Genomic DNA, 20,097 nt, shown 5'->3' on the forward strand with positions numbered 1-20,097 from the left:
TTCTTTATAGGGATGTCCAAAAATTCTTCAATAAAGAGTTCTGAGAGTTCTTAAAATCAACCAGTTCGGAGATGAATCAGAACTCACAAACTTTAATTTTAAAGTGTATATGTTCAACATACATTATATACATATAATTACTTTATATATACTGATATATATATATATATATATATATATATATATAATATATACAACATTACCACACGACAGGGGTAGGCGCTATGACCAAGATCCTATATCACGATAATTTTTTATCACGATAACGATATATATCACGATATAGTTACATTTTTCTGAAAAATCAATAAAATTGTATTACATATTAAGCCACGTCACATTGTGTATTTTTGAGTAATCCAGTCAGTGAATTAAATATTTTATAAATGAAAACTTCATCTTATAGAATTTTCTCTTTATTTTGCACTTGACAAAAAGTAAAAAAAAAATAAAAAAAAATGCCACATTTCAGTCTGATGTTGTGCACCAATGTTCTTCTTCTTTTTGTTTTTATCAAGGGTCAAGCCCTTAAAGGGCGAAGACCCCTATTTTAATCATTAGTATTCTTATTATTCTTTTTAGGGGTCAAGACCTGAAAGGACGAAGACCCCTATTGTAATCCTTGTAATCATTATTCTTTTTATTTATTTTTTCTGCCATGGGAGTCTATGGCAGCCCATAGAAGCATTCGCAGGAAAGTTATGAAATTTTGCACACAGCTAGAGGATAGTCTGATATGATACCATAGCAAATTTAGAGTCTGTAACTCAAACCCTTTAGCAGCTATCAGGTCAAAGTTTCACTCATGTTTACGCTAATAACTTTTGAACTGTAAGTCCTGGAAATAATTTTTTTTCCCCTGATTCCTGAGCTCACGCCGAGTCGAATGCATACCTTGGTTTCGATTTCCACCCGACTCGATTTTCCGCCATTTTTAATTTTAAGGAAATAGGTTTTTTCGCTACACCTCCTACAAATTTTGTCTGATTCCCACCAAAATTGATCGTTAGATAGAGCTACACAAAAGTTATCCCTTTTTTTCTCTATGTTTGAAATCGTTCTTGAGAAATGGCTTCACAAAGTTGACGGCGAGCAGGCCAAAATGGACTTCATGCTGAATCTCCGCAACACTTTGACAGATTGTGACAAAACTTGATATGTGCCATCGCCATCATGCCTTGAGGTCACCTGCATCGCTTCGCCACACTGCCCCCTACTGGTCAGGAGATAGCAAAAGCAGTATTTTGGCTTATAACTCTTGAACGCTTTGGCCAAAAATGATAAAACTGTTCTCTTTAGATTCAGTGAAAAATTCAGAGTCAAACAATACCCAATTTTCCCATATCAGCCATTTTTAATTTTGTTGCAAAATGCTGTATTTTATGAACGCATTGGCGTATTGTTACGAAACTTTGTATGTGTCATCAGGACCATGCCCTGAAGGTGCTTGAGCAGTTTGGGTCCAGCGCCACCTAGTGGTGGAAAAATTATTTGTATTTTTTAATTTGTTTTATTTGTGAGCTTATAACTTTTAGTGGCATTGGTCTATTTTCACAGGACTGGTCTCGTTAAGTTCGGGAGGACTTGCCGAGCTCAACGATACCATATTTGCTATATTTGCCATATGGCCTGTTGCCACTTCAAAAACAGTTCCGAAACTACTTTAGCGAATTGCTTCAAAGCCGTTCATCCGATCGGAACGAAACCACCAAAATAAGAAGCGTCATTAGTACATTTCTTAAATTTAAAGAGAACATGGCAAAATTTAGCTTGTAAATGCCAAAAACAGGCCAATGAATTTTGAAAGTGGTCTTTACTTTTACATAAATTGATATAACTTAAGTGAAATGAGATATTTTCACCAAACTTGACACACTTATATAAGGGCTCAACCTAAGAACACACATTAAAACTTGCAGGGTTTGGCCATTTGTTGGTGCTATAACAGGGAACAATATGAAAGTGGCTTTAAATATAGAAACATTGGTCCGATTAATTTCAAAATTTGCATGCAGTGTCTTTGCATTCAGTGTCTTTGTGGGAGTTGCCATCATTGATCATGAGGACAGTGGCATATATTGAGAAACATGGCAGCCATTGGCCAATCATCAACAAATTTGACACTGAGCACACCAAAATAGACTTGAGGCTGTATATTTGCATTTTTGTGAGACTGGTCTTGTTAGATTGTGTGGGTCATGCAGAGAACAGTGATACCATGGTTGGCCATGATTTGATTTTATGTAAACGTTTTGTTGTTGCTATTACTCCTATATGAATATATGAAATTGAAATCTGCTGATTATTTGCAGACCATGCCTGAAAATATTAGCAAATAGATTTTTGTTGTTTAAAATTGTTTCACAAACAAATTTGAAAGTACCAAATTTATAAAAAATACCAAAGAGGAATTAAGGCTGTGGCATTTGCTTAGTAAAATGAAAATATTTTAGAACCTTGCCCTGGGGGGTCATTGGGAATTCTGAATGCCCTGTAGTAAACAATGGCTAAATGTGATTGCTTGAAATATTTCAATCAATTAGACAAATTGTTTTCAGTTAAGTTAGTGTCATGGAAATAATCAAAACTTTTTTTTTTTTTTAATTGGATTAAACTAAATATTGCATAGATGTCTATAAATGTATTGCATATAACTCTATGTATGTAAAAACTGACTTTTCCAATTTTTTCCAGAAAATCCTACAAAGTGCTTGAGAATACACAAAACAATGTATAGTGTGCAATGTTGCACTTAACACCCTCTGCTCAACCTTGAGTAAACACTCTTTATCAATGTACTAATAGCCAAAGGAGCAAGCAGTTTTGTTCTGCCGATGATAGAGATTTTAATGTGCTAGTAACTAGTACACGCAAATAGAACAGTAGTGTATCTTGAGAAACATGGCCATATATGTTTGTTTTTTTTATCTTTAACTCCTACAACATTCATCAGAATTCTAACTTAAAATGTGTCACGATGATTCGTTCGCTGCTCATGCTGCCGATAATTGGCTTGACCCTGGTATTGCTGCTTGCAGCTATATTTATTATTATTATTATTATTATTATTGTTATAACTTTCCTCAAGAAACTTAACATCTTCTCAAAGCAATGCAAAAAGTAAAATAACATATAAATAAAAAACATTATCCATAAATAAAACACTTAATTAGGCTCTTTGTGTTTTAGTAATCTCTATAAAGAACATATAAAATATCTGAAGGAAAATATGCCTACTTTGTTTTCTGATATCAAACATCATTCAAACAGAATTGTAGAAAGGGTTTTGATGTGTATTTTAAAAATCCACATGACATTGAGAGAAACCAGAATGAGTAACGGGTGTAATCTGCAATTTTTCTGTCACTGGAGCACAAATTAATGGAACTGGATGACTTCAGTACTTGTGCACACTTGCGTGCACAACACACGCACAAAACACAGCTGCGTGTTTGGATGGGAGGCATGTTTGGAGCGCGGGATGAATGTCATTGAATTTGCTTTGACGGTGGCTCAAGCAAAATTCCATGCCTCAGGAGTGGATTCACTGTCATTTTTTCTCACACTCTAGACAAGCTTTTCATCTAATGATACGTGCAGTTGTCACGGAGGACGCACTTTTTCCTTCATAATCTCCTCTCATCTTCTCATACAAATGAATTGCCTTCCTCCATTTATCTGACAGTGTGTGTAATGTGTACGTGTTATGTTCTGTACACATTTATCATGTGGCAATTTTGCTTTACCGAGACCAAATTACATTTAATCCAAAATGTATACCGGTTGGCAAATTTCTACGGGTACATCATGTCTACCGGTATATTGCCCATCCCTACTATGCGATAATTATAATATAGCATGGCCACATTACACAAAATAGTTCATACTTTGCACAGACATTAAGGACATTAACATTCAGATAACAGTAGAACAAGAACACACATATGCTGTCTTCTTATGCGTTTAGGAAGCTGATGAGCAATGTGATATGATCATGTTTTAAATATATTAGTCTGAAAACAGTGCACAGTGGACATGATGACGTTGAGAAAGAGAACAGCATATTTTTTTGTAGTGGTGATGAAGATGATAGTTATTATAAGGATATGGGGGTGGAAGAGGTCTGACAGTCTGCTGTATTTGTGTTCACAGACACACATACACATGCTCTCACACACACTCACTGTAGACCCACTCACATATCTCTACTGGTCCATGGAGACACCAGTGGAAGTTTTATTTCTCACTGTCAAATAATTGATAATAGTATCAAAAACAGAAGATTAGAAAAGAGAGAAGCTCCAGTGAGGGTGTTTTTGGAGAGGTGGATGAGGAATATGTTTAGCTCTTTGCTGGAAGAACGCTGTTTTAGTCCTTTTCTATAAAGGTTCTCTAGAGATATTTTAGCTATGCTTTAAAATGTCTCATTAACAACCTCTCAAACTGTTTAAGTTTCACTGTCTGTCAGGGGGACACAGAGCTTGACTTTAACTGAGTCAGTTACCCTGACTATATCACAATTATAATGAGTACATTGGCAGAGTTGCCAGATGCCAGCATCCCTGCATTAAGAAATGTGACCGATTTATTTTAAAGAGTTGCCAGATCATGTTTAATTCAAACATGAAAACGTGGTTCAATAAAAATGAGGCTTTTGATTTTCACAGGTGCCTGATCATGTTTAAATCACCTGAAGGAACAGTAGCCTACCACGGATATGATACGCTCTGCATGTTTGAGCTTTTATGCTTGACTAGTTCCAGATGGGCTGCATCGTACTTTGTACTAAAAGAAAAAAAAATACAATAATATCTCCTGTATGCCCCTGCCTGATGCTGATTGATTCTCCCAACCAGAACAGTCTATGAGGTAAAACCATTGTATATACAACGCAACCAGAATACCCAACGGATACAAAACACTTTAAAGGAATAGTTCACCTAAAAATGAAAATTCTCTCATCAGTTACTCACCCTTATGCACCCTTATTTACTCACCCTTATACATTTTTGGATGAACTATCCCTTTAAGTGCAACTACAAAATACAAAATGCAGTTGCTGACAAGCAAGTTAAGCATTATAGGCAGAACGAGATTAGTTTAAGATCTTTTCATGTAATTATTATGTTTCCTTAAAAACTCATTGGCTGTGATGATGTAGCATTTTCACTGTCAGTATGGACAAATTAATTGACCAGGTCACTGTCACTTTAAGGCAATGTGAAGGTGATGATTGATCATGTAAAATAATTGAGGCTATTTACAGATGTAAAAGACACAGTAAAGCTACTGATTAGCCAATCATTAAGGTTTTTTTTTTTTTTTTTTTTGACTAACTGCATGCAGCATGTGTGAACTAATGTCAGTGAAAAGTGTTATGATTAAGGAATGTCATGCAGAGCAGTTGTATTTTCATGTTATTTTAATCTTTGGTCACACTTTATATTAGGTGGCCTTAACTACTATGTACTAACATTAAATACATACAAGACTATGTATTTACTGTGTAACTACATGTTTTTTCTGCAAAATTCCCACATATGCTGCTACTGAGGTTGAGGCACGGGTAGGTTTAGGAGTAAGGGTAGGGTTAGGGTTAGGATTAGGGGTTAGAGTTAGGTTTTAGGGTAAGGGTTAGGGGTAAAGTTAACAAATGTAATTAAATGCAAGTACTTTAAATGTAATTACAATGCATTACAACTTGTATGTACATAATAAGTACATTGTATCAAATGGTTAAATACATAGTAGTTAAGGCCACCTAATATAAAGTGGGTCCGAATATTTACAGGAATATCTTACGTAATTTTCGACTACTTACGTTGGCCACTAAGTATTACTTAGAAAAGTAAGTGCCTCTATATAATAAAATATGTGAGACATCTCACAGTCTCTGTTAACAAACTCTCTGTCTATCTCTATTATTGTTCTTTCAAAGAGAAGTCTGTTGGAAACCTTCACCAAATTACACCGTCATCATAAAATGTCTTCATTTTGAGTTACTTTGTCCATAAAGTCTCTTTTTCATGCAAAATGTTGTTTCTCTTGGTCTGTCACAGTAAATGGTTTGTTGTGTGTTTGGACAGGATAAAGATTGCACTACAGTTTAAGTGGCCACTATTCAACGCTCTTGTCTAACAGTTCAGTCTTGTCTTTGCCCCAAGGCTAAAATATGACTACAATTACCAGACTCTTACACACTCAATGGACACTCAGCAATATCAAGAGAAATGACTTGTGTTATCTGTAATTCCTGAAGAACTTGCCAAGAATAAACCTCAGTCTGAGAAAAGTTTGCTTTCTATAACTTCCATAAATTATCAAATCAGAAACTATGAGGTTGAAGGTACTCTGTGATATCTACAAAATTTTGATCTATGTGGCATAGAATGGCATTCAGGGTTATATATGTATATGTGAATGTGAGCTCAACTAGTAAAGCATGTCTATAGTAAAGCATGTTTCTAGGTCGATTCCTAGGGAACACATGTACGTACCAATAAAATTTATTTCTTGAGCCACCTCTGCCAAATGAATATATGTAATTGTAAGTATTCAGTGTGCTGGATATTTCTGAAAGTATTTTTAAAATGATTCCAGGGTCTGGCTGAGGGACAAACAGCCCCGTGGGAAACAGCCAAGAAGGATGAGAACCGCAACAAGAATCGCTATGGCAACATCATCGCTTGTGAGTACCGAAACAACATGGATTCTACACTTGTTTGCAAAACTGCATTCTGTAAAGGCATGGTTTGGGTTTCTCTCACCTAGATGACCTTACTTGACCACTCTCTTCCTTGCTTCAGTACAGTTGTTGGCCAACATTTTGCCCTAAAGGATTACTAAACATCAGACACTATTTAGCCTAGATACATTGATTTAATACATTCACAGCTCATAAAATAAGCACAAGGATGGGTACGTACACTTACAGGTAACAGTATTGTTTAAGTAAACTGTTACTGTACGTGAGTACACTGTAAGTATGATTTTAATGCATAGCTTCTTGTATTTCTACATATACTGTATGAAAAGACCACTATTTTTAAAGCTAACTTATTGTTCTATCATGCTATGGCAGTCACACAGTAATACCCTGGTACTTTGATGTTTTGTATACCATAGTACAGAATGATACCATATTCATTTTTCATGGTATTTACATGGTACTCCGAGGTACAAAATATGGTATTCAAAGATAAATACCATATCATTAAAAGAAAACCATGGTACTACCATGGTATACTGTATGTTTAAAAATCTCTGGCAGCACCATGGTACCTTTTTGGTAGTGTAACAGCACAATTCATTATACGCTATTTATTTTATTTTATTTATTTATTTATTTTTTTTTCATGTTCTGGCTCAATAATGGTATTCTGTTCATTTCTAATGAAAAATTAAACGAGAAATCCTCTGTAGTGGACATTTTTTATTAAACTGATGTTGCTTTAGGTTAAGTTAGGACTTACTGCATATGGATCTTTACATAACAGAATAATTTAGAATCTGCCAAAAAAGAAAAAAGGGTTGTTTTGTGAAGCATTTCCCTGTGTTTGCAGTTTTAACCACCACAAATTGGAACTATGTTTTGCAAAGCATGCCAAGAAAAAAATCAACCCACAAACACATTCCTTGATTAACTCTGACAATTTATGGAAGACGAGGAAAGCCGTTTCATTTAGAGACATCTGTCCCATCCTGCTCATCCCTTCAATGATTTAAGCAGGCAGTGTCAGGCATTTTAGCCCATATGGTCATTTATAATTCATGAGACTCTACACCAAAAATAAACTGTTATTGGCAAACATTTACATATCAGAGAAATGGAGAATGGAGGAGATTGGAAGACAGCTCGTATTTACCCCTGCTCTGCTTCAAAGCAGATTCTCCATCTCTGGATTTATAATACACTGAAATTTTTGTACCATATCCAAAATGTCCTTCATTAGTATATTTCTTCATTTATGTTTGTCGTAGCTTGTTAATGATGTAGAGAGAGTAATATATAGAGACAGATAGCATGCTATGACTTGGCGCACACTGTTTGACAGATGTGTGCTGTTTTAGTTTGGATTTGATTGGCATGAGGAATTGAAACCCCTTTCGTGCTCTGTTTGGACTGAGATTGGAGGAAATGCATTGGCAGCAGCTTAGAAAAAAATGGGCAGTACAAAGAGTGAGCTACAGGGTGTTATCCCAAAGCAGAGGACAATGACATCACGTAGAATGAAATAGAAAGAAAAGAAACAGAGTGATGTTCGTAATGGAACAAACATGAAAAGAAGAGAATGTATAGAGGGATTAAGCAAGACTGTAACTCTGTGCTTATCTGAAATTTGTTGCATTTAATGTAACATTCTAAACAGTTACCCTGGGTCTGAATATGCACACTTCCCTAAAATATAGAATGCCAAAAGCAGTTTGCCAATAAAGTAATATATCAGAACTCTCAATATTCATAAAACAGTAGATAAGAAATACCTGGATGAGCTACTCAAGGACGGATTAACCACTGGGCCGATTGGGCCGTTGCCCAGGGGCCTCTAAACTCAAAGGGCCCTGAGCTCTAAATCAATTATTTATTTATTTATTTATTTTGAGATATCTATTATAAATCCACGTAAATGTCAGCCTTATGTGAAATACCATTTGTTCAGCCGAATGTGTGCTGGACAACAGCAGCGCGAGCACGGACACTTGAGTGCGTGCTCATGGAATCTGCGTCTCACAGGTTTAGCGTGTTTATTTGATGGACTACAGAGAACAGCGTCTGATTTACAAAACGCTTCCAAAGATAAGATGCAGTTTACCCTGGCTGTGTACAAAGCTGATGGTTTAAATTCATATAAGCAACAGAATTCGTGCAACAGTATGGAGGACTTTAAAATGTTTAAGTCGTGTATGCATTTAATGTTTAATGATAAAGCGAAAGATGCCTTAATACCCTAAATATGTGCACGGAAACCTTTTGTAATATTTGGTTAACCGTGAGAGTTCATGAACGGTTATTGTGTTATTTGTTGGGAGTCGGACTCGGGAATAAAAAACATTTATTGTCATGGATACGTCAAACACAATCTCAGATTAGCAGGGAATAAAGTGCACAGTGAGCTATGAGCCAAAATAGCACAATACATAGATCTTCAAATGATAAAATCACATTAAAGTCGAACAAAAATAATCTCTGTCACTGCCTGCAACATAGTTGGCCTATTCTTAATAAATGGAAAATATGTAATTCTGCCCGGGCAAGTTCACTTTCCATGAGGCAACGAATGTTGTGGTTTATAGGACTTATTCAGGATGCTTTGATTTTTAAGTGATTCAGCATTTAACTTGTGTAACTATTGTCTGCACACCAGAGCAAAAAGGGGGGAAAAACATTGGCTCACTGTTTAACAAGCGCTGAAAACCAGGTGAAAAATCTGGACTCATGTGTAACAGTCACATTAAGTCTTCTTTGCAACCTGAACTTCATCAGAATGTTGATTTGTGACACCAGCACTGAAAAAGCTTGATGCAGCGCAACAAATGGTGAAACAGAACACAGGTGTCTCGAGATGCTTTAATAAATATTAAAGTTCTTTTAAAATTTAAATGCGATGGTCCTGAGTTGTGGCGCAGTGCAACGATCAAAGACGTCCGTCCAGTGCGTTTACATAGGAAAAATATTTAAAAACAGCGCAGACACACGTGTGAACAATCCGTAACTCGCCCTATAGCCTACTTTGAAAAACTGACCTGAACCTGGCCCAAAACCTGTTGGTTTATCGAGTACGGTCAGACTCAGATCGGGTTGAAGAACTCTATACACGTGCAGAATAACCGAATAGTGATATTGATATTTGAATACTGTGCACATCCTTATTAATAACGCATGATTTTTAAAAGTAAAAAGTACATTTAATTGGCCTTGTCAGACATTGCTACAAACTTTTCTTCCATCTATTTGAAAAATCCAACCAAATCTGCCAAGCGTCCTGTAGCGCATAAAGGTGAACGTAGTCATGTCATGCAGGGCCTCCACGTTGTACCGGTCCATGGGCCTCTCAGGTCCTAATCCGTCCTTGGAGCTACTACATCCACCAAGATTTGGAATTGTGCATGCACTAGACACTGTCACAGAATGCCACGGGAGCTGGGAAGACATCATATTCAATATGCTGAATAATAAATAAATAAAATGGCTGAAAGAGCTATGTATACCAAGAAAGTTGTTCCTTTGCGAATGTTTTCTCTAGATCATATTCAGGTCACAGGATAATGCCCACTTCCTTGTATCGAATTATGTGTTGGAATGTATTCATATTACTTGCATGAATACTTAAAGAGCGTACGTTAATAGCGGTCAAGAAATACGTTCTTCATCAAATACAGTACATACTCTGACAGTATGTCAATTTGAACACAGGCTGTTTATGTAGACAGCATTTTAAAGTCAATGTGAAACACCATTCTCAACCCATTTTATTTTAGTAATCTGACATATTTTCCAAGTGAACAAGATATTGAGTAAGAAAAATTATATTATAAATGAATTTAATACCAAAAAGTAGCAATATAAAAGTTACATATATTTAAATAGACAATTGAACCAAATATTTCTGTGTGCAATAAATTGTATATATTTATATACAAATATTATAATTATTATTAAATATATACGTTTATAATATGTTTATAATATATATATATATATACAGTTGTGCTCAAACATTTGCACATTTGCATACCCTGGCAGAAATTGTGAAATTGTGTTTTTGAAAATATGACTGATCATGCAAATTCTTTTATTTAAGGATAGTGATCATATGAAGCCATTTATTATCACATAGTTGTCTGGCTCCTTTTTAAATCATAATGATAACAGAAATCACCCAAATGGCCCTGATCAAATGTTTACATACCTTTGAATGTTTGGCCTTGTTACAGACACACAAGGTGACACACACAGGTTTAAATGGCAATTAAATGTTAATTTCCCACACCTATGGCTTTTTAAATTGCAATTAATGTCTGTGTATAAATAGTCAATGAGTTTGTTAGCTCTCACGTGGATGCACTGAGCAGGCTAGATACTGAGCCATGGGGAGCAGAAAAGAACTGTCAAAAGACCTGTGTAACAAGGTAATGGAACTTTATAAAGATGGAAAAGGATATAAAAAGATATCCAAAGCCTTGAAAGTGCCAGTCAGCACTGTTCAATCACTTATTAAGAAGTGGAAAATTTGGGGATCTCTTGATACCAAGCCATGGTCAGGTAGACCAAGAAAGATTTCAGCCACAACTGCCAGAAGAATTGTTCGGGATACAAAGAAAAACCCTCAGGTAACCTCAGGAGAAATACAGGCAGCTCTCGAAAAAGATGGTGTGGTTGTTTCAAGGAGCACAATACGACGATACTTGAACAAAAATGAGCTGCATGGTCAAGTTGCCAGAAAAAAGCCTTTACTGCACCAATGCCACAAAAAAGCCCGGTTACAATATGCCCGACAACACTTTGACACGCCTCACAGCTTCTGTCACAATGTAATTTGGAGTAACGAGACCAAAATAGAGTTTTATGGTCACAACCATAAGTGCTATGTTTGGAGAGGGGTCAACAAGGCCTATAGTGAAAAGAATACCATCCCCACTGTGAAGCATGGTGGTGGCTCACTGGTGTTTTAGGGGTGTGTGAGCTCTAAAGGCACGGGGAATCTTGTGAAAATTGAAGGCAAGATGAATGCAGCATGTTATCAGAAAATACTGGCAGACAATTTGCATTCTTCTGCACAAAAGCTGCGTATGGGACGCACTTGGACTTTCCAGCACGACAATGACCCTAAGCACAAGGCCAAGTTGACCCCCCAGTAGTAACAGCAGAAAAAGGTGAAGGTTCTGGAGTGGTCATCACAGTCTCCTGACCTTAATATCATCGAGCCACTCTGGGGAGATCTCAAACGTGCGGTTCATGCAAGAGGACCAAAGACTTTGCATGACCTGGAGGCATTTTGCCAAGACAAATGGGCAGCTATAGCACCTGCAAGAATTTGGGGCCTCATAGACAACTATTACAAAAGACTGCACGCTGTCATTGATGCTAAAGGGGGCAATACGCAGTATTAAGAATTAAGGGTATGCAGACTTTTTAACAGGGGTCATTTAATTTTTTTTCTTTGTTGCCATGTTTTGTTTTATGATTGTGACATTCTGTTATAACCTACAGTTGAATATGAATCCCATAAGAAATAGAAGAAATGTGTTTTGCCTGCTCACTCATATTTTCTTTAAAAATGATACATATATTACCAATTCTCCAAGGGTATGCAAACTTTTGCGCAAAACTGTATATAGTCTGCCGTTGGAAGTTCATCATACTGAATTCCAAACAACCCTTTTCCATGAAAGACACTGTGAAAGGTCGGGAGTGCACCTGTGATACCTTAAAATGCTGTCTAGTTAGGCAGCACACTAGGATTTTGAAATCTATTTGTGTATAGGTCCTACAAAAAAGTCCATCAAAATTATACCTCCACGTGTAACACAGAGGGCATGGTTCTTTGTACATTCATATGAACTGAATTCAGTTCTGTTACTGAATAAAAATCATTCACATGATGCAATTTTCATGTCGCCAACACCACACAATCCATCCATGAAGAGAGCCAAACACCCAATGGATAACCATCACACATTGGCTCATTATGCAAACCGTCACTCATTTTAACCAGTTAGTGTCATTGCCTTTGTAGATCTGAGGTTAAAATATGCAAGGTAAGGCGCCCGATGAAGAATAAAGTGTCCAGGTTGTTCATCTTCATTAGTCCAAACAAAGAAGTGAACGTGTCTTGTCCTTTTAAGTACTCTGTTTGTGTAGATCTATGTGTCTGTGTGAAGACACTTTCTCATTTCTTCTCTGTGAACTCTTCAAATTCTGACATTTATTCCCTTCACGTAGTGCTGCCAGATTTTCAGGTCCCTTGAAGTCTTTCTGGAAAAAACCCTTCTCTGATGTATTGACCAAAGCTTGAGTATTAATATTCACATGGGCTGCATTTTTTATAATGCTCTTAAGTTATACAGTATCTGTTTATTTATCATCGATTAACAATCATAATCAAGAAAAGCCAACTAACCAGATTCAACCCTCATTTACATAATGAAATTACTTATTCATCATTCATTTGATAATATAAGGATCAATTTATTAAACTACCCTATAAATCCATAGAAGTAACAATAGGCACAAACTGTGACATACAGTATAAAATATAAAACTATCAAATTATGTAGATAGGCTAGCTCAAATAATTTGGTTTTGGGAGAATTTGATGAGAAATTATTGAGTTAATTTTGAAGTCTCTGACTTTTGACTGCAGACTTGGGTATCATAGCAAATCTAAGGACAGTTTGAAACATTGTTAAAATCTCTTCTGAAGCCTTAGAGAAGAGACATGAAGTTTTGAGGGTCTTTTTCTAACGAGAAAAGTCTCAATTTGCTCTCCATTTTATATCATTGCCGTCTTTGAGATATTCAAGAGATTCCCAGACTTTGGTATTCTGAAACACTAGAGCAGACACATATGAAATTTCTAGAGTCTTTTTTTTTTTTTTTTTTTTTCTTTTTCAGGAAAAACATCTAAGAAGCAGTAGGCTTAAGAAAATATCTCAGTTTGCTCTATTTTAATTTAATTGCTGTCTTGGAGAAACAATTGACATGTATAAGAGATCTAATTCTTTGTTTCTATGGGTAGTTATGTTACCTAATGAGATCACCACATTACCATCTGAGGTTACACATCACGAGAATAACAGGTGGAAATTAATTTCCTCATTAAGAAGCCCTACATACAGGACAAAGCATACCCTTTCTATTGCCTTTGCTGCAAATAAAACCTCTAAAATGAATCCTGTTCAGATTAGGATGACACTGGCCTTAACACCAAGCTTTCAAATTGCAAACTTTCACATAAACACATCTGCCTCTTTTAAGCCCCACTGCTTCTCCAGGTAGACTTCAGGAGCAAAGCATCTTATCCCAGAGTGGATGGAAATGGATTAAACTGGATTAACTTCCAGAGTGCCGAGCTTTTGCGCCATGAGGTGTGCAAGACGCTTGGCCCATTTGACAGAAGAACCTCTTTGCTTCCAAGAAGGGATTTAATAGGCTGTTTTGGTGTATAATGTACTAGGTCATCTGACAGCACACTGAGGTTATATATACGAGCAGGGAAGAAGACACAGGCTTAAGAGCGGTGATTAAGAGACTGGTGACATTTTTTTAGGCTGCATTTTCAAAGAGAGGACTTCTCGCATATCTATAAAAGCATTTTATGGCTAAGTTTGTTCTTTTTCTGTGTTCTTTTTGGGATGAGGTGCTAAAATACTTTTTTGAGATCTGTTTGTCTGCCCTTAAAGAAGCCTATTCATCACTTAACATCAGGGAAGCACAGTGATGATATTGGTACTGGGCCATTTTTCTATTTATTTTTTAATCAGCATTGGTCTGATTAGGCTGATACTGAAAGAATTTAATGTCAGGCTTTATTGTTTATTTTTCCCATTCAAACTCTTTTCTATGCCAGGCTACAACATTCCTACACATTTATCTAGATTGTCTATTGTACATCAAAACATTTTGATGCCTGATTTCACTTGAAAAATGTACCGGAAAATTGCAGATTTGAGCTTAAGTGTGAACTGTACTATAGATTTATTCTCTCTGTAATCATATCAGTATTAGCCAATATCAGTGCTTGGTAAATTATTTAAAAAGGTAATTCACTACAAATTACCATATCAAAAATTTATTCAGATTGCATTACTGATTACTTCATCGAAAAAGTAAACGTTACTAATTACATTACTTTTAAGTTACTTTCTATAACACATTTCACAGAAATGTTTTAGTTTTTTTTAATGTCTATACTTCCTCCTCCCTCCTTGCTTGATGTGGTGCACACTTCAGCTGTCACAGAAATGCAAACAGACATATATATGAACATATGAATTCAGATTTTAAATGTGTTGTACATAAATAGTATTATTTAAAAAATATGTGTAATCCAAGTAATGTACTCAAAATTAACTTAATTGAAAGTCAGAAACTGTAATCTGATTACAAGAATTTAAAATGTAATGTTTCACTACTTTTTGACTTCAAAGAATTTAGATTACAGTAACTAATTACTTTGTAATCAGCTTACACAGGCCAATATTACCATTTTTTTTCTTTTTTTTCTTTTTCTTTTTATTATTATTATAATTAGGCTGACTTTAGAAGCAGATTTTATTAGGTCTTATTTTTTATTTTATTTTTTTTTCAGTTCAAATTGTTTGTAAACTATAGTACTACAAACCTTTTCTCCTGTATGTTAAAATGTTTTGATGCCTGATTTCACTTGAATCATGTAAAATGTGACATTGTAGCTTCAGTTTGAACACTGCTTTTGTTAAACTACCAAGCAAAACAGTACAGATTTATAATATCTGCCATAATAAATTATAAATCTGCCATAACGAAAATAAAATATGTATTTTTTCTGAAGAAAATGTGAGGTAAAATAGATGCCTCAATGCAAAAATAGATGCCTCAATGCAGTGGTGTTGTGGGTGGTTCCTAGGGTGTTGCTAGGTAGTTGCTAGGATGTTCTGCACACTCCAAGTCTCTATGATATTCTTGTGCCAAGATATGTCTCAGGTCCCCCTTTCAAAGTTGAACTTTGGGGTTATTCTTTGCCCATTTTATCATCTGCCAGGCAAAACCCATAAATCTGATTGCTTTAAAAAGTGACAGCACACCTCTCCTCAACAAGCTGCATTATTTGAGGCATCATTCATATCCGTAGCACAAACAGTGTGGGACTAGTTACATGCCAAAGTTTAATACTTAGGTTTAGGGCTATGTTGAAATCACTAACCCTAAGTATGCGCAAAAGTAGCAGTGCTTGCCTTTGCAAGTACCACCAATAATTAAATATCGAAATCCACTTTTCATCATGTCACGGTAATGCCTGTTTCATCTCAGTCTCCTCCCCTGCAGTCCTCTAAACAGGTGATCATCCAGGCAGCTAGATAGTTTTGCAGGGATGACTAAGAACTACTTTTCCCATACATCACGGCTCACACTCATCTGTTATCTGGTCATTCCTGTACCAATTAGAGCTTTGTGTCTGGCCCCTCGCCGTGGAGAGGAACCCAGCCGAGGGCTTGCCCTTATGACAACTGACTCAATGGAACCTAATTAGCCCTGTGTCTTTCGTTCTCTATTCTTTTCACATCCCTCCATTTCTCTGTTGTGTTCTCCCCTCACAGACGAAGCCTTTCAGGTAGCAGAGGTCAGCATACATACGGTTGTGCCAGTGAGAGACAGTTGAGATGTTTGTGAGGTGGGACAAACAGGGAGAAAAAGCCAATAATAAAGTTTAAAGTTCAACAATATGAGTTGGTTGAATTCTGAGCAGACAGAATAAGAAAGGCAGCAGATTTAAACTGGAAGGAGGATTTGTCTAAGAGTAAACAACCATCACGACACCCTCACAGCTCTAGACGCTTGTTTCTCCTCGCAATAATTAATACAAAAAGACGAAGAGAAACAGGGAAGGAATGAGGTACTCTGTGGACTTTCCTGCCATTAGAGAATATGTGTCGGAACAACATTCCTATCAACCAATTAGATTTTAGTGTTAGGGTAGTCATACAAAGCCAGACCTTTAATTATAAGCACAAAATCTAGGCCACTGTGCAGCTTATAGAGTGTAACAGTCTTGTTCCAGAAGTAAAACTCCCATTCATTTTCTCCATAAGGGAGTAGATTTTTAACGATAAACTTTTAACCTTTAAAGACAGACCTACTGCGAGCTCCGAAGTTACTAACAATGGTATATGCTTTTGTTGAAGCCATCAGTCTAGTCAAATTAATTTGAATAAAATCATGTTTAATAGTGTAGTTCCTGGTGAAAAACTATACAACTCATGATCCTGAAGAAAAACAGTCCTCCAATCAGAGAATAGCAGTGAAAAAAGTGTGCCAAATGAGCCCTGTAGCAATCACCTAGTCCCATGATGCACTGTGAATGATGCAAGTCAGTTTCCCTACACTCTCAAAATATTTGTATATATGAAAATATCTAAATCTTTTGCATTGAAATCAACATATATTGTTACTACATTTTTAATCAATACTTTTATATTTTTCCATTGTTTGCTATTTGATTTGTCATTCACAATGCTTCATGGGATTGTAGTTCATTCCCTTATTGAAAATGTTAAGGACACAGTCTTGTACCTTTGCCTTTTTTGTCAGATTTGTAAACAAGATTTTGTCAGATTTTCTTTTCTTTTTTCTTTTTTTTTTTTTGCTTCAAATCAAAATTTTGTAATATTGCGTTTTACCTCAGAGTTTATAACTCTTTTATCAAGAAGTTTATGAATCCCTTTATAAAAAATTAGTAACCAAAAATGCTTCCAGAACCAAGACAACTGAAAAAGTGGATGGTAACTGTTATACTCTATTCCGTCCAAGAACTGTCCACTTAGATAGGAAGGAGTCATGACGACATCTCTCTCTCTCTCTCTCTCTCTCTCTCTCTCTCTCTCTCTCTCTCTCTTATATGTTTTCCATCGCTCTATTTCCATTTTTCTATTTCCTTCATGCACGTTCCCTTTCATGGAGCAAAGAGGTCAGTAGACAGATGATTTCACTGATTAAAGTCAGTTGAGATGTTTGTGAAGAGAAAGAGAGCAATAATAAAAAGTTTGAACTTTTCACAAATTCTAAGCAGATATAATAAGAAAAGCAACACATTTGGACAGGAAGTAGAGGTTTTCTGAAAGTAAACAACCATCACTACTCTCTCACAACTATACACAGACCTGTTTCTCCTTGGAATAAATAATGAAAAGAAAGAGAGGAAGAAGTAGGGAATGAGGGATTCTGTGGAGTTGCCTGCCATTAGAGAGCATCCGTTGGCTTGGAGTCAACATGCTTCAACAGCACATTTGCATTCTCCTTATGATCAAAGTGGAATGCCACATGTGTGTGCGGAGCAAGTATCAGACCTGTCCTTTACCCCCTCCTTGCTTTCCATTTCCAACCCCTTCCATTTCTCCAGTAGTGGCATCGTAATTGTCAGGATATACAGTTTCACCTTTTTAGGGTGGAAAGACTTGGTGCTCATGTTAAACTCTTGGCAGGTCAAGTGCTTTTGCGAAGAAAAGAAAATTAATAAAAGAAAAAGTAATTAAGTCAATTACATGCCAAGATCTTTCCATCTTTGGTGAACTGTACAGCCTTTTTCACAAAAATGGTCCGATTCTTATCGTCAATTCCCAAAGTGCAATGCTGAACTCAGGGCATCCAGGTTTGAGTTGCTAAGAAACAAGAGTTTTTTTAGGAAAGTGTTACCCATCATTATAGAGATTTCTGAAAGATGTGATTGTCTTCCTTGCACACAAAATTAGAGTGAGCATCACAGGTTGAATGCCTTCTAAACTCATGTGCCTGCCATTGGTAATGGCAATCAAACTTCAAACATTTGTGACTTTTTTTAAACGAGATAATAATTTTCTTAAAGAGGCCCTATTATGCTTTTTGGGATTTTACCTTTCCTTTAGTGTGTAATCTAGCTGTTTGTGCATGTAAAATGTCTGCAAAGTTAAAACGCACAAAGTCCAAGCCAAAGGGAGTTACTCTCTCCCACAGAAAGCACTGCTCCTGAACTGGCTGAAACAACGGGTTTGCAGTCCAGCCATTACTTCTGTGTCATAACTACATCACTATGTAATACATTTGCATAATGCCACCTCAGGAATGCGCTGCTCAGGAAGCCTCGGGAGCTGAAACTCAGTTATGGTAAGGGGCGTTACATTTCCGACACACACTCTGAGCGATTGACCAATCACAACAGACTGGGCCAGCTGACCAGTAAGAGCAGACTGGGCTTTTCGGATAGGAGGACTTTAAAGAGACAGGAGATACAACAGTGCATTTCAGACAGAGGGTGAAAAGAGGTGCTGCAGCAATGCACAGTATGAGAAAAATAATGTGTTTTTTGAACATTAAAGCATGTAAACCTATTCTAGTAGACCCCCAAAATAAAATTATGAACCTGTAAATGAGCAAAATATGGGCTCTTTAATAAAAAAAAAACTTTATTTATTTTTTTTTATCTTGTTTTCCAGTTAAATAACAACAACAACAACAACAACAACAAATTGTAACACCCTTAAAACAAGAAAAAATAAACAATTTCCCGATAGGGTAAGAAAAGTAAAATGTTTTCCTTTTGTTTCCCTTTGAATTAAGTTTATTTTTATTACCCCACTGGCAAATAGTTTTTGTCTTGTTTTAAGCAAAAACCTCACTAAATTGTTTTCGATTTCTCTCTAAACAACAGTGGTGTAGTCTGGTCCATACACATGTATACGGCGTATGCTTTTTTCCCAGGGCTGTTTGCGTATAATGACTTCTAAGGATCAATATTTGCATATACCCACTTGTTTAGCTGCTTCAGAAGTGCATAATCTACTGTTGTTAGTTTCCCTTTAACTGTATTGGAAGCTGTTTTGTGAAACTGGAGATTCTTTGTTGTAATTGGTGCATTATCACATGAATTCTGCCATTCCCTACCCCTGACAACCGTTGTCACTGCCATCATCGACTGAGGGTATTTATGACAGTGAGTAGAGAGAGGGAGAGACCCTCACGCTCATGATGACCTCATATTTCTCCAATGAATCAATCATTTCTCTCTGATTTTAGTAGTAAGTTAGGGCTAAAGCAAACATTGTTTGATAAGAATGTTTCACCAGGACCAGCAAATGATGTTGATCAAGAAATGTATTAGTTTGATACATCACATTATACTGTACATACATCAATCAAATGTCCTGCACAGCTGATGTGTTTGTAGCTTCCCTTTAAAGTGTATGTGTAACTTTAGACCGGCTCTTCTGTGAATATTTGACCCCACAGACGATCACACTCGCGTACGACTGCAACTGCTGGAGGGAGACCCCCACTCTGACTACATAAACGCCAACTACATAGACGTAAGTACAACATTTATATTTTGGACAAGCATGATTGTGTATTTTCTGTGCCAACACTGT

The 20,097-nt window shown here is 36.3% G+C and overlaps 1 protein-coding gene across 5 annotated transcripts in view; it reads left to right on the forward strand.

Moving 5' to 3' along the window:
• LOC127448891 (receptor-type tyrosine-protein phosphatase T-like) overlaps positions 1-20,097 on the forward strand; it is a 363,972-nt gene that overhangs the window by 301,591 nt on the left and 42,284 nt on the right. For all 5 annotated transcript variants that reach the window (XM_051711804.1, XM_051711805.1, XM_051711807.1 and 2 more), the window contains 2 exons: positions 6,601-6,688; positions 19,961-20,037. In XM_051711804.1, coding sequence (XP_051567764.1) covers positions 6,601-6,688; positions 19,961-20,037 — 165 coding nt within the window. The remainder of the gene's footprint in view (positions 1-6,600; positions 6,689-19,960; positions 20,038-20,097) is intronic.

Source organism: Myxocyprinus asiaticus, chromosome 12 (genome assembly GCF_019703515.2).
Source record: "Myxocyprinus asiaticus isolate MX2 ecotype Aquarium Trade chromosome 12, UBuf_Myxa_2, whole genome shotgun sequence".
NCBI classification, from domain to species: domain Eukaryota; kingdom Metazoa; phylum Chordata; class Actinopteri; order Cypriniformes; family Catostomidae; genus Myxocyprinus; species Myxocyprinus asiaticus.